This window comes from Leptonychotes weddellii, chromosome 5 (genome assembly GCF_054177405.1).
Source record: "Leptonychotes weddellii isolate Sample4059 chromosome 5, ASM5417740v2, whole genome shotgun sequence".
NCBI classification, from domain to species: Eukaryota; Metazoa; Chordata; class Mammalia; order Carnivora; family Phocidae; genus Leptonychotes; species Leptonychotes weddellii.
The window spans coordinates 5,917,629-5,930,399 of NC_138373.1; the positions used below are offsets into that span (position 1 = coordinate 5,917,629).

Below are 12,771 nucleotides of genomic sequence, written 5' to 3' on the forward strand. Positions count from 1 at the left end.
AGACCCTCAGTTGATGCCTGAAACTGTGGATAGTACCAAACCTTACATATACTATGCTTTTTCCTATACTTACACATTTACGATAGAGTTTCACTTATAAATTAGGTATGGTAAGAGATTAACAACAATAATAAAATAGAACAATTATAACAATACACTGTAATAAAAGTTATGTGAATGTGGTCTCTTTCAAAATAGCTTATTGTACTGTACTCACCCTTCTTCTTGTGATGATGTGAGATGATAAAATGCCTATGCGATGAGATGAAGTGAGATGAATAATGGAGGCATTGTGAGGTAGCGTCAGGCTACTATTGACCTTCTCAGGATATGTCAGAAGGAGGATCATCTGCTTCTGGACCATGACTGACCTTGGGTAACTGAAACTGTGGAAGGCAAAACAGAGGATAAGGGGGTGCTACGCCTCAGAACAACCCTATAAAATTCATAGTCCTAGTCTCCTCATTTTACATGTATGGAAACTAACATACAGAAGAGTGAACTAGTTCGTCCCAGGTCAAACAACTAGTATGATACTGGTAAAACAAACACCCTATCCCTCTCTCTGCCTCTCCTTCTTTCTCTGTTTCTAGTGTTTTGCCCCATGGAAATCAAGACTTAAAGGGAGATTTCACATAAGTGTTTTTCTTAACCTGTTACTTTTTTTTTTCTTTGCTAAACATGGAATCCTATCAAATCCTCCTATCCGGGGGCGCCTGGGTGGTTCAGTCGTTCAGCGTCTGCCTTCGGCTCAGGTCATGATTCCAGGGTCCTGGGATCGAGCCCCACATCGGGCTCTCTGCTCCACGGGGAGCCTGCTTCTCCCTCTCCCACGCCCCCTGCTTGTGTTCCCTCTCTCGCTGTCTCTCTCTGTCAAATAAATAAAATCTTAAAACAAACAAATCCTATCAATTACAACTAATTGCCACTGATAACTAGTCCTATGTTGCTTTGTTTAAATAGCATTCATGTAATTTCTGAATAACATAGTTTCAGATAAATACCTATTTTTCATATTTTTATGTTAAGTAACACAGATATGTGTAAATCATTCATTATATTCAACGTATTATGTTATTCGTCTGGTAGGACTGTGTCCCGGGTTAGCTCTTTAAAAAGTTGGTCACTCCACACTCAAAAGAGGAGCTTTTTAAAAATACCCAGTTGCACGAGGGCCCACTCCTAGAAATTCTGATCCAACTGGTGTGGAAAACGAGCGCCCGGGTAGCACAGTTTTTAAAGCCTTCAGGTGATTTTTACTGGAGATTCCGCACTGCTCGGCTGGGCGGGAACCGGCCGGGGCGGGGCCTGGAAGTCACGTGGCCCAGGCGGCGCCCTCTGCGGCCGTTGATTGGCCCCGACCTGAGCGGCGGGTGCGTGGGACGGGAGGCTGCTGCTCTCCTAACCCGACCAAAGAGTTCCGAAGCCTCCGCGCTTCCTAGAAGGTACGCGGGCGGAGACGCTGGGCTCCACGCGCGCCAGTGAGGACTGGCGAGTGGCGGGGATTTCTTCCGCGTTCGCGCCCGCGGGTAGGGGGTGGTCGGTCATTGGAGGGGCGCGGCCCGCAGCGCGGGTCGGGCTGGGAACCTCGAGAGGGGAGCCCGGCCCCTAGGGCCGCAGCAGGTGGACACTGAGGACTTCCTGGAGGAGGTGGCGCGGCGGAGGGTTGGAGGTGCGGAGCGGGTGTGGGGAGAGAGGAGCTAGTGTGATGGGAGGGGTGGCTGGCGCGGGCGAAGCCCCGGCGGCCCCGCCACGGCAGGTGTCCGGGTTCGAGAGACCCTCAGGGGAGGTCGTCGGGCATTTACTGGGCGTCTTCCTGAAGATGTCAACTTGTGAATATTTTCCGTGGTGTCGGGTCTTCAGCAGTAAGGAAGAACAAGTCCGATGAATGAATAGCTGGTGAATACTGTGGTTTGGTTTGGTTATAGGGGAAAAGGAGATGTGATTGAAGGTTTCAGGAGTTCAGGTTATAGTGGAGGGGCGTTTTAGATTCTGACTTCCAAATGCACCGTGCTCACGGTAGACAGTATAGTTTAGATAATGAAAGGGTTGAGGTCCCTTCCCCAATCTCGAAGCCCTTGGTCAGGACATTTTTTGGAGTGCCTCCTTGCTTAAAAGACAGAGCATCTTCCAAATAATGTTTTTAGGGAACGTGAATGGTTCGAGAGACTTTCTTACAAATGCACTCACAGAAAGCAAGGTTCACCTGTGGCCAGAAAACGCACAAGAAAAAAATGAAAATCACCTGTATCCCATCACTTGTGTACTTCCCGAGAGTAACGATGTTGAGTTTATAATGATCCAGAAAAACCAAAGTGGAGACCACAGTTTGGGTATACCCTTAGGCCAACCACCCTTAGCTGTGGAATCAAAACTTGAACTGTCCTAATTTCCCAAAATGCTGACTCTTCTTCTAGGAAACTTAAGCTGTCTTCATGTCATGGTGACCTTGTAGCTTCCTGGCCAATCAGCTAAAAACAAGTAAACTTGTGCAGTGCTTCTATTCTAAAAGGGTTGTAAGTTTCTAGTAAACAGTCACAATAGAAAACAAGGTATTTCCTCATTTCGTGTGTAGGGGCGGAGAAATAACTTTCTTTCTCCGTTCTTAGCTGACATCCCGGCAATAAAAGATTAAGAGAAAAACAAATTTATTAACATGTATAGGTGGGAAATACCCACGGAAAAATGAATAACTCCTGGAGTGGCTTAGAATTCGGGCTTAAATACCCTCTTAATAGGGAAAGGGGAGAGAGGATGTAGGCCTCTTAGAGGAGAGTAAATGAGTTTTAGGAAAGATGACTGGGTCCTTAGAAGAGCAGACAGGAGGCCCGATGGTTTAGGATAGTTTGGGTGTGGTGTCAACATCTAGTCTCATCTCCTGGGAGGGGAATTTATGACAATTGAGTTCCTTTTCAATGATCGGTCTTTAGGCAGATGAGGGGAGCTCAGAGAAAGCCTTTCTCTGTGTTTGCCACTTTTCAAGTGCCCACAGATCAAACTAATCATGGGGTGGCATATTCTGCTACCCCTCACGCCTTATGAACTAAGCTGTGGCTGCTGAGAGCTCAGCCTCTTCATGCTTTTGGTTTTGAAGTCTTGTTTGCTGTGTGTTTCTCAATAAATATGCATATCAAGTAAAGCTCTCTGAACAGCCTTTTGACAACGATTGCTTCTGTGTCTATAATAGGTAGCCTGAAATCTTTAACTGCGCTAAAGTCATTTTTATACTCTCTGAGCTGATCCTGTAGGATGTAGAAATACATAAACACCACCCCCCCCCAAACGAGAACAAACAAAGGCTCTTCATTCAGATCCTGCTATATAGCAAGGGTGTGAGTCACCATTGCTTGTTTGGCAGAGACTCAAAGGCAGGCAGGGGTAAGCCTTATGGTGGGGAAAAAAAGGAAACTCAGATGTGCCCAGTTTGGAGGTTAAATAAATAGAAGCAGAACATCCTATGTGGTTGGGTAGGGGAGTGTATTTGGCTTTCTCTGCTCGTCCTAAATTGTAGGAAGGAAGTCAGAATTAAGTATAAGTTGGCCGTTATTGACCCGATATTGGTTTGGGGCTGATTGCCGAATGGGGTGTGATTTGGATTCTGGGCTGGTTGCTGCAGGTTGTGGGCCAGAGTTCTATTCTTATCTATGGTCTTGTCCCTTTGTGTATGCGGTCTTTCAATGAGGTGCTACAGAACATATTCTAGGGAGAAGGGGAGGGCAGGGCCCTGGGATAAAGCTTTGGAAATTGAGCCAACTTCAGAAGTTCCTAAAAAAGACTATTCTTTTTTTTTTTTTTTAAGATTTTATTTATTTATTTGACAGAGAGAGACACAGCGAGAGAGGGAACACAAGCAGGGGGAGTGGAAGAGGGAGAAGCAGGCTCCCCACGGAGCAGGGAGCGCCATGCGGGGCTTGATCCCAGGACCCTGGGATCATGACCTGAGCCGAAGGCAGACACTTAACGACTGAGCCACCCAGGCGCCCCTAAAAAAGACTATTCTAGCAGCTTCTTTCATTTTTTCCCCCTATTTCAGCACCGAACACCGTGACTGTATATTAGCTCAGGTGTGTTGGCCCTGTTGGAATTCCCTGTCCCAGGGCTGCCTGGTGAGAGAGGCTTAAATTGGGACTGGCCTTTACTCATTATCTTTTTTCCTCCTTCAGTCAAGCCTCATGGCGGCAATCCTGCCCCATCTCGGAGACCAGGACTTGGAAGCTGTATTCCTGACAGCTGGGTGGAAGGTGAGCTGGGCTCCTCCTCCTCTTCCTCAGGGTAGTCCTGCAGCCAGGCAATGGCTTTGACTCCTTTGTTCAGGTTGAGCCATCTTTATTAATTTGGGGATTTTTTTCCTTCTTGGAAAGTGTGCTGTTAAAGAGCTTCAACTCTGGGATCAGACAGGTTCAAATCCAGGCTTTGTTGTAGATGTTTTATCTTCAGCAAGTTACATAAGGTCCCTGGGCCTCAGTTTACTTATCTGTAAAGGGGATGATACCACCTATGGTAAAGAGTTGTGAGAATTAACTAAGTGAGGCACTTGGTGAAATAGGTAAATAATACTTTACATAGTATCTAGTTCTATTTTAAGCACGCTCCAATTTTAGATACTGTTACCATAGTTGTTCATTGTTTCTGTCAGTGAGTGTTACTATGTACCAGATACTATCCTTTGTGCCGGGGAGATAAACTCTCCCTAAAGGAGTTTATAGGGTTGTTGGTTTTTTTTTTTTTTAAGTAGATATGTAAACAGACTCTTGCATTACAGGGATAAATTCTGCTCTGGGAGTACTAAAGGGTATAAGGGAAGCTTAGTTATTGAATTTGCAACATTATGGAGGTTGATTCTAAAAAGTTGCATTTAAAAGTAAGGAGACAATTTTGAAAGAAAGGTGGGACAGGAGGGAGGCAAGTTGAGTTACTGCAGTTTGACTGCCTTGCTCCAGCATGTCTTCACTTTCTGCGGAGTCCTGAAGCTCTGCCAAGTAGGTGGGAGCAGGGATGCCCTAGAGCAGTTGCAGAGGTGTGATGAGGCTTAAACCAGACAGTGGCTTACGCAGCGACTGGAAGTGTGTGTAGTTTTCTCCTGGGAGCTGGTCCCGTAAGGGAAGGATAGAGAACAGAAACCAGAGGGGAAGGCAGGCACAGGAATGTCTTTTTAAAGATAGGAGAGGTTTTGGGGCACCTGGGTGGCTCAGTTGGTTGAGCTTCTGCCTTCGGCTCACATCATGATCCCAGGGTCCTGGGATCGAGTTCTGGGATCGAGTTCTGCATCGGTCTCCCTGTGCAGTGGAGAGCCTGCTTCTCCCTCTGCCTCTGCCACTTCCCCTGGCTCATGCTCTATCTCAAATAAATAAATTCGTAAAAAAAAAAAAAAAAAAGGAGAGGTTTTGGCATTTTTGCTGATGAAGGGGAAGGAGGGAGGGGAGAAGTGAGTGTTTAGGAAAAACACTCCCGTGTTTCTCTGCTTTCTACTTTTTTTTTTTTTAAAGATTTTATTTATTTATTCATGAGAGACAGAGAGAGAGACAGAGGCAGAGGGAGAAGCAGGCTCCCCGTGGAGCAGGGAGCCTGATGCGGGACTCGATCCCAGGACCCTGGGATCATGACCTGAGCCGAAGGCAGACGCTTAACCGACTGAGCCACTCAGGCGTCCCTCTGCTTTCTACTTTCATGCCACACTTCACTTCGGGCACCAAACATGTTGGGGTTTGTCCCACACATCAGGGAATTCTGTGACACCAGTGGGGTGGGGTGGGGCTGCAATTTAACTCAGTTTTGACACTTTCTACCTGGAGTTAGCATCAGACCCCACAGGGTAAGGGCTCAGTCCCCCGAGACTACCCCTCCCCCACTTCTGCCACCAGCCAATTGCGAGTCCATGTTGTCACTTGTGCCTTGACTGGCTATATATTTGGAGGTTCCCATGACCCCCTCCGCGGGTTCGATTAATTTGCTTAGAGTGGCTCAGAGAACTCAAGAACAGTTTACTTTTACTAGATTTTACTAGGTTTATTATAAAAGGCTATAACTCAGGAACAGCCAGACAGACGAGGGGCTCAGAGCTTCTGTGTTCTGAGTGTGCCATGCTCCCAGCCCTCCACACAGTCGTTAGCCCTGAAGCCCTCTGAACCCTATCCTTTTGGGCTTTTATAGAGGCTCATTACATGGGCTTGATTGAGTAAATCATTGCCCTTTCGTGACTGATTCAACCTCCAGCCCCTCTCCCTCCTCTGAATTGGGGGGTTCAAATCCTCTAATCACATGGTTGGTTCCCTTGGCAACCAGCCTGCCATCCTTGGGGCCTTTCCAAAGATCACCTCATTAACATAAACTCAGGTGTGGTGAAAGGAATTTGTGATGAGTAAGGAGACACTCCTTTCTCTTTCATGACTCAAGCTATTTCAGAAACCAAGGACAGAAGGCCAAATATGAAGAGATGCTCCTGCTCTTATCCCTTAGGAATTCCAAGAGTTTTAGGAGCTCTGTGCCGGAAATGAGGATGAAGATTAAATATATATATATATTTTATTATTTTTTTTTTTTTAGATTTTATTTATTTATTTGAGAGAGAGAGAATGAGAGACAGAGAGCATGAGAGGGAGGAGGGTCAGAGGGAGAAGCAGACTCCCTGCCGAGCAGGGAGCCCGATGCGGGACTCGATCCCGGGACTCCAGGATCATGACCTGAGCCGAAGGCAGTCGCTTAACCAACTGAGCCACCCAGGTGCCCTATATATATATATTTTAAAGATTTTATTTATTAGAGCATGCACACGAGGGGAGAGGAGAGGCAGGGGGAGAGGAAGAGGGTGAGAAGCATACTCCCCGCTCAGCAGGGAGCCTGGCTCTATCCCAGGATCCTAAGGTCATGACCTGAGCCGAAGGCAGACGGTTAACCCGGTTAACCGACTGAGCCACCCAGGTGCCCCTAAGTATATATCACGGTATCACAGGGGAAAGAGAGTAAAGATATGGAAGAGTCCTTGTCATTGGATTAAGACCCTGGGGGAGACACAAGGGAATGGAAGCAGAGGCAGAGGGGGAGGGATTGCTAGAAGGACAGCTTCTTTCCCTGAGGGAAAAGAGAAAGGGATGAGTGAGAACATAGGTAATGCCTGGCAGGGATGGTGGGGAAGTGAGAGGAATTAGGGAGCATGCGCTCTGTGGGCTCTTTCCTGGGACATAACCGGCAGTGACTTCTGGAAGGGAGTGGTGAGGTGAACCACATGCCCTCCTAGGCCCCTCAGAGTACCTCCCACTGGATCGTTACCGTGTTGACTCCAACTTTCCCCCTGGACGGTCCGTTCCCCAAGTGGGACCAGGGCTGCTATAGAATCATACGGATTGTGCAGGTAGCAACTCCAGGGGACCCATTCACACAGCTGTGATGTAAATGGTGTCCTGTAGGTCTGAGCAGTGCACAGCCTGAACGGTTATATCCTGTGGCCTCAGCAGGAGCTGGACCCCTTGTTGCTGGCCTGTGGCTTGAAAGCTAGCAACTATTGGTGCCCAGTGTTTCTTGAAAGAATGAGGGTGGTAAAGGTACAGAAGACCCTGGGGAGGAATGGGAGGGTGAGAGTTTGGGGCAACATTAAAGGCCATATGATTGAATGTATAGAGATTACTCTGTGGGAGATTAAGCCATTTTATTCCCCAGCGCTTGCTCACGCTCATGCTTACGCTCACGTAGCATCTGAGAATGTCAGCTGAGGAGACCCACAGGACAGCTCTTGTAAAAGGAGGGATGTTTGGGATGGTGGTAGGAGGGAGCTCGAAATGGTAACTCCGGAAGTCAGGCTCGGTAGGGAGGAAAGAAGGGCCCTGTAATTTGGGAATTCTGGTATCTGTTTCCTGAGGGGTGGTGGTGGCATTTCCTATTACTGATCGCCCTTTCCCTGCTCAGATAGTCCCTCAGGCCACACAGTTTCTCCTAAGGGAAGGGAGTGTGGTGGGCAGACAGCGGGCCTCTGCTCCAAGGGCTGCAGTACTCTGTTCTCCGCCCACTTGAGCTGAACACAATTGCAAATGGAAACTTCTGCTGTATGTATTGTACTGAACAGTCTCTGTTTGCCCACCTTTGATGTATGCTTCACCCTCCCCCACTTTGGTCTGTGCCCTCAGAGGCTGACCTTCATACGCCATCAGTGGGTTCTCTTGCCCTCTGGCTTCCAGTTGGCTTTTGGCAATGGGGTGGAGAGGGTCAGGGGACCAGAAACCTGGAGGAAAGCGGTATTGGGTTTTATTCCCACGGCTCCCTGCCTGCCGGGTTATGGGATGACAGTGACCACATGGCCCCAGTCTTGCTTCCTCTCCAACAACTTTCTGGATTCCAATAACCCCTCCCCTACCTTCTTCCCCCCTTCAGACATGGTGGGTGATTGTTCCCCATGAGAGCCAGCCTTGTTGGTTTCCATGAAGCACCTTCCTTTGTGAATAGCCTGCGTGCTAACTTATCTTCAGTGACCTCCTTGAATGAGCCATCTCTTTCCTAGGGGACCCGGGGCAGAAACATATTCCATGTTAAAGGTAGTATTGTGTAAGAGTGGGGTCAGCAAACTGACCTGGACCTGGTAGTCAAGTTTTACTGGAACACAGCCGTGCCCATTCACTTACCCGTTGTTCCTGGCTGCTTTTGTGCAGAATAATCATAGCAGAGACCAAATCGCCTGGGAAGCCTGAAATATTTACCATCTGGCCCTTTACAGAAAAAGTTTGTCTACTCTGTAGTAGAGAAGAAAGAATGAACTTGGCCGAGTCACTTGACCACCTCAAACCTCACCTGTAGAATAATAGTGATAGCTCACAAAGTTATTGTAAGAACTGAGCCTATAATCAGTCTCTGTTTTCAGGAGTTGCTGTCCTTTGAGGATGTGGCTATGTACTTCACCAGAGAAGAGTGGAACAAACTTGAGCGGGCTCAGAAGGACCTCTACAGAGATGTGATGCTGGAGAATTACAGAAACATGATCTTGTTGGGTAATGACGTGGCTTGAAGATTTGGCTCTGAGTGTCTACACAAGTCCTCAGTCCCTTACGTGCAATTCCAAAATCAGAGAAACTCCGAAAACTAGTTTTTTTCCCATAATTCATTTAGCGGCAAGACCCAACTTGTGAAGTCCTCAGGTGGTAAAACCTGATCTCTTCCTACAAGAAGCTATGTCTCATCCTTATTTTTCCCAGTTGGTCTTTGTTTTTGTTTTTCCCACTTGGTCTTTGTATCTATCTATTTAGCATCAGAAATATCAGTGTGTTTGAATAAGGGTACATCTCCAACCCCTGTTGGGGGCGGGACATAATAGAAAATATACACACCAAGTTGCCTTTCTAAAATCTGGAAAAAATTCTGAATCCTGAAACACGTCTGGCCTCAAGGTTTTCAAATAAGGGATTGTGCACAAAGAATAGTTTCCTTTTGTTTTAGAGGTCAGAGATGCTTAATCTACTCCCCACCCCAATCCACATCCTCCACATCTGTAAGACCTGTATGAGCTGAAAAGATTATGGCTGATTTGGATTCCAAAGGTTAGCTTCTTTTTCTCTGTCTTCTCTCTGGAAATGGGTTCCTTCCTTGTTGGCAGCATCACCAGGTATCCAGGAAACGACTCTTAACTGACTTCATTTCTGAACCTTCACTGCTTCTCTCCTCGGGGAGCCTGCCTTTGTCTTATTCCAGTGCAGAGTCTTCTGTGGGTGTTTCTTCCACAGATAGCTTGCTTTCTGGGGCCACAGCTTTGACCCCCACATTGACACTCTTGCCACAGCCTTGACCACCTCTTTTGGGATTGTCCGCCCACCTCTGGAGTTTCTGATGTCTGTTTTCCTTATGAAAGCATTACAAGAGCAGCCTTGAATACATAGAAGGTACAGGAAATTATGACGGGGAGGGGAGAACATTCAGGGATAACACTGTTCATATTTTGGAATAGTTCCTTCTAGTTTTTCTCCCCCTTAAAAAATGTGGCTGAATATATTCTTCATATAATTCTGTAATTCCTTTAAATCTTAACATTACAATATCAGCATTTTCCCTATGCTATTAAAAGCCCCCATAAATATAGTAAATGACCATAATGTAATTCTATTGTATGATCTATAATATTTAATCATTTTCCCATTTGGGGATATTTAGTTTGGCTTTTGTTGTTGTTGTTGGCTTGCTTATGAATTTATCATTTTGTATATTCTAATGTTCTAATGGATGTTTCTGACCATAAATCCTTATATAAATTTCTGACTATTCCCCAAGATACAGAATTTTGGTGTTAAAGGGTATGGGTACTTTCAAGTCTCTTTGTATTACCCAATGACTTTTCAATAACAGAGTAGGAAATAAAAATCCTCTGCAGGCCCACTGCCCAGAAATGATCCCCGTTAACATTTTCTTGGACTTTTTCTTCATCTTTTCATATATATGTATACTTCTGTACATTTACACACACATGCATAGTTTTTAAGAACAAAATTTGGATCGTACTTCACATGAGTTTTGCATTTGGCTTTATAATACATAGGGAACATTTTCCCATTTTAATATTCTTGAACACATGGATTTTTAGTATCTGCCGAATACTTTTGCCTTCACTGCATTCAGATGCTATGCTGTAGACATTGCCCTGTTGATGTTTACTTTATTTCCAGCTGTGCACTGGTACAACTCTGCTGAACGGCTCTGGTCCATTCATCTTGGTCCTAATTGTTCCATAGACTCTAAGAGTGAAATTACCACATCTAAGGCTGTGATGATTGTTGAGGCTTTCCATAAAGATTGTCAGATTGTGCCAAATTCTATTCCCACCAGCCCTTTTGATTATTGTCCTTATCTGTTTGCCACTGTAGACCCAAGGGGGTTAAGCTGAGGTCTAGGACATCTCTCCATAACTCACTAACCATATCCCATTTACTTCTCCATGAGTAGGATTTCAGTTTCCCAAACCTGAGGTGATCTGCCTGCTGGAGCAGTGGGAAGAACCATGGATCCTGGATCTACCAAGAGCCGGGACTAGGAAGGCTTCCAGTAGTGCTTGCCCAGGTGGGTGAGGAGAAGGCCCAGTCGAGTGGAAATCCTGAGGAGGCAGGAAAGCCACATTAATGAAGCCCCTTGTGTTGCCCCAGAGACTGAGCCAGGGGTTTGGTGTATCTCCTCCCACTTTTTCATCCCTGCTGCCCTCTGAAGGTAGTATGTGTGACCATTAGCCCCATTTTCCAGATGAAGAAACTAAAAGATTCAGGGGCCCCTGCCTGGCTCAGTCGGTGGAGCGTGCGAATCTTGATCTTGGGGTCATGAGTTTGAGCCCCACGTTGGGTGTAGATTACTTAAAAATGAATAAATAAACTTTGAAAAGATTCAGGTATCTGTCACACAGATTAATAGTTGGGATTCGATTTCAAGTCTGCAAAGCTCAGCCTCATTCCATTGCAGTAGAATGCTTCTCTGAAGCAGCCGGTCTGACAGTTATGTCAAACTAGATATTCCTTATTTTATCCTCGTTACTTATCCTTCCTATTTTCTCTTGTTCCTTTGCTTTCATTTTGTTTTTCATAGTCCCACAGTGTTTCTTGATGTACCTGCTTTTTCCTGCTATGTCCTGATTGCTGCTTCTACCTTCTTCCATATCCTCTGCTCCAGAGTTTATCAACCTCTGCTCTATTGACATTCTGGGCTGGATAATTCTTCGCTGTGGGGAGCTGTCCTGTGTATTGTAGGATGTTTAGCTCTACCCACTAAATTTGAGTAGCACCACCCCAGTTGTGACCACCAAAGATGTCTCCAGACATTGCCAACTGTCCCCCAGGAGGCAGAATCACCCCTGGTTGAGAACCACTGCTGTATTCCCTTGGCTTTTGTACCTACTTCTATCTGGTTCCTTTCCTATTCTATCTTACACTCCCCATTTTAAGGAGTTGTTTCTCCCAGAACTATTGAAAACCTGCTTATCGACAAAGTATAAGATGTTCCCTCTCCTACATTATGTCACACTACTGAGTACCCAGAGTAAGTTATTTTTCCAGTAGTCGTGATGGGTTTGTTCGATTCTCACTTCTCTGGCACACACTTGTGCATTTTTCTGTCAGCTAGTTGATGTCCAGAACTTTTTCTGCTATTGAAGCTGGGAGCCCTGTGAAAATCAGAGTTTTGGCCTCTTTAGCCTGATGATGTAACTAAGCGGGCACTTCTTAGCTTCATTTGAGTGTCTGATAGCACACACAGTTGGCTTCTTCTTTTTTTTTTTCCTTCTGCAGTGCACAGGTCATTTCTGTGTTTTCTTTTTATTTGGTTAGGTTCTGAAGCCAGATGCAAGACGAAAAAGCCAACTCCAAAGCAGAAAATTTCTGAAGATTTAGAGTTGTCAGTGGTAAAGCAGACAACGGCCAAGAGATCTGCAGAAAGGTTACATAAATGTAATGAATTGGTGGACATTTACAGACTTGCATTCCCCACTCTTGGTGATGAATGCCACAAGGACTTCCTTCAAAACCTCCACCTTACTCAAGATCAGAGTGCTCAAATAAGGAAGAAGCAGGGCAAATGTGAGGAGTATGGAAAACCTTTCAATCAGAGATCGTTGCTTTTGCGGCATAAGCAAATTCTTACAAACGCAAAATCTTATGAATGCAGTGAATGTGGAAGAGTCTTCAGGCGTCAGGCAAATTTCATTCGACATCAAAGAATTCACACATCAGAGGATCCCTTTGAATGCGACATATGTGGGCAAGCCTTCAAACATAAGTCTACTCTTCTTGTCCATAAACAGTGTCACCCTCAAAAAAAGCCATA

General features: G+C 45.8%; 1 protein-coding gene across 1 annotated transcript; it reads left to right on the plus strand.

Moving 5' to 3' along the window:
- Window positions 1–1,459: 1,459 nt before the first annotated feature.
- ZNF789 (zinc finger protein 789) lies at window positions 1,460–12,528 on the plus strand. Its single transcript, XM_081819386.1, has 4 exons — window positions 1,460–1,672; window positions 4,164–4,241; window positions 8,846–11,025; window positions 12,276–12,528. The coding sequence occupies exons 2-3, from the start codon at window positions 4,173–4,175 to the stop codon at window positions 8,987–8,989; spliced, it is 213 nt and encodes a 70-aa protein (XP_081675512.1). The 5' UTR covers window positions 1,460–1,672; window positions 4,164–4,172; the 3' UTR covers window positions 8,990–11,025; window positions 12,276–12,528.
- Window positions 12,529–12,771: the final 243 nt, after the last annotated feature.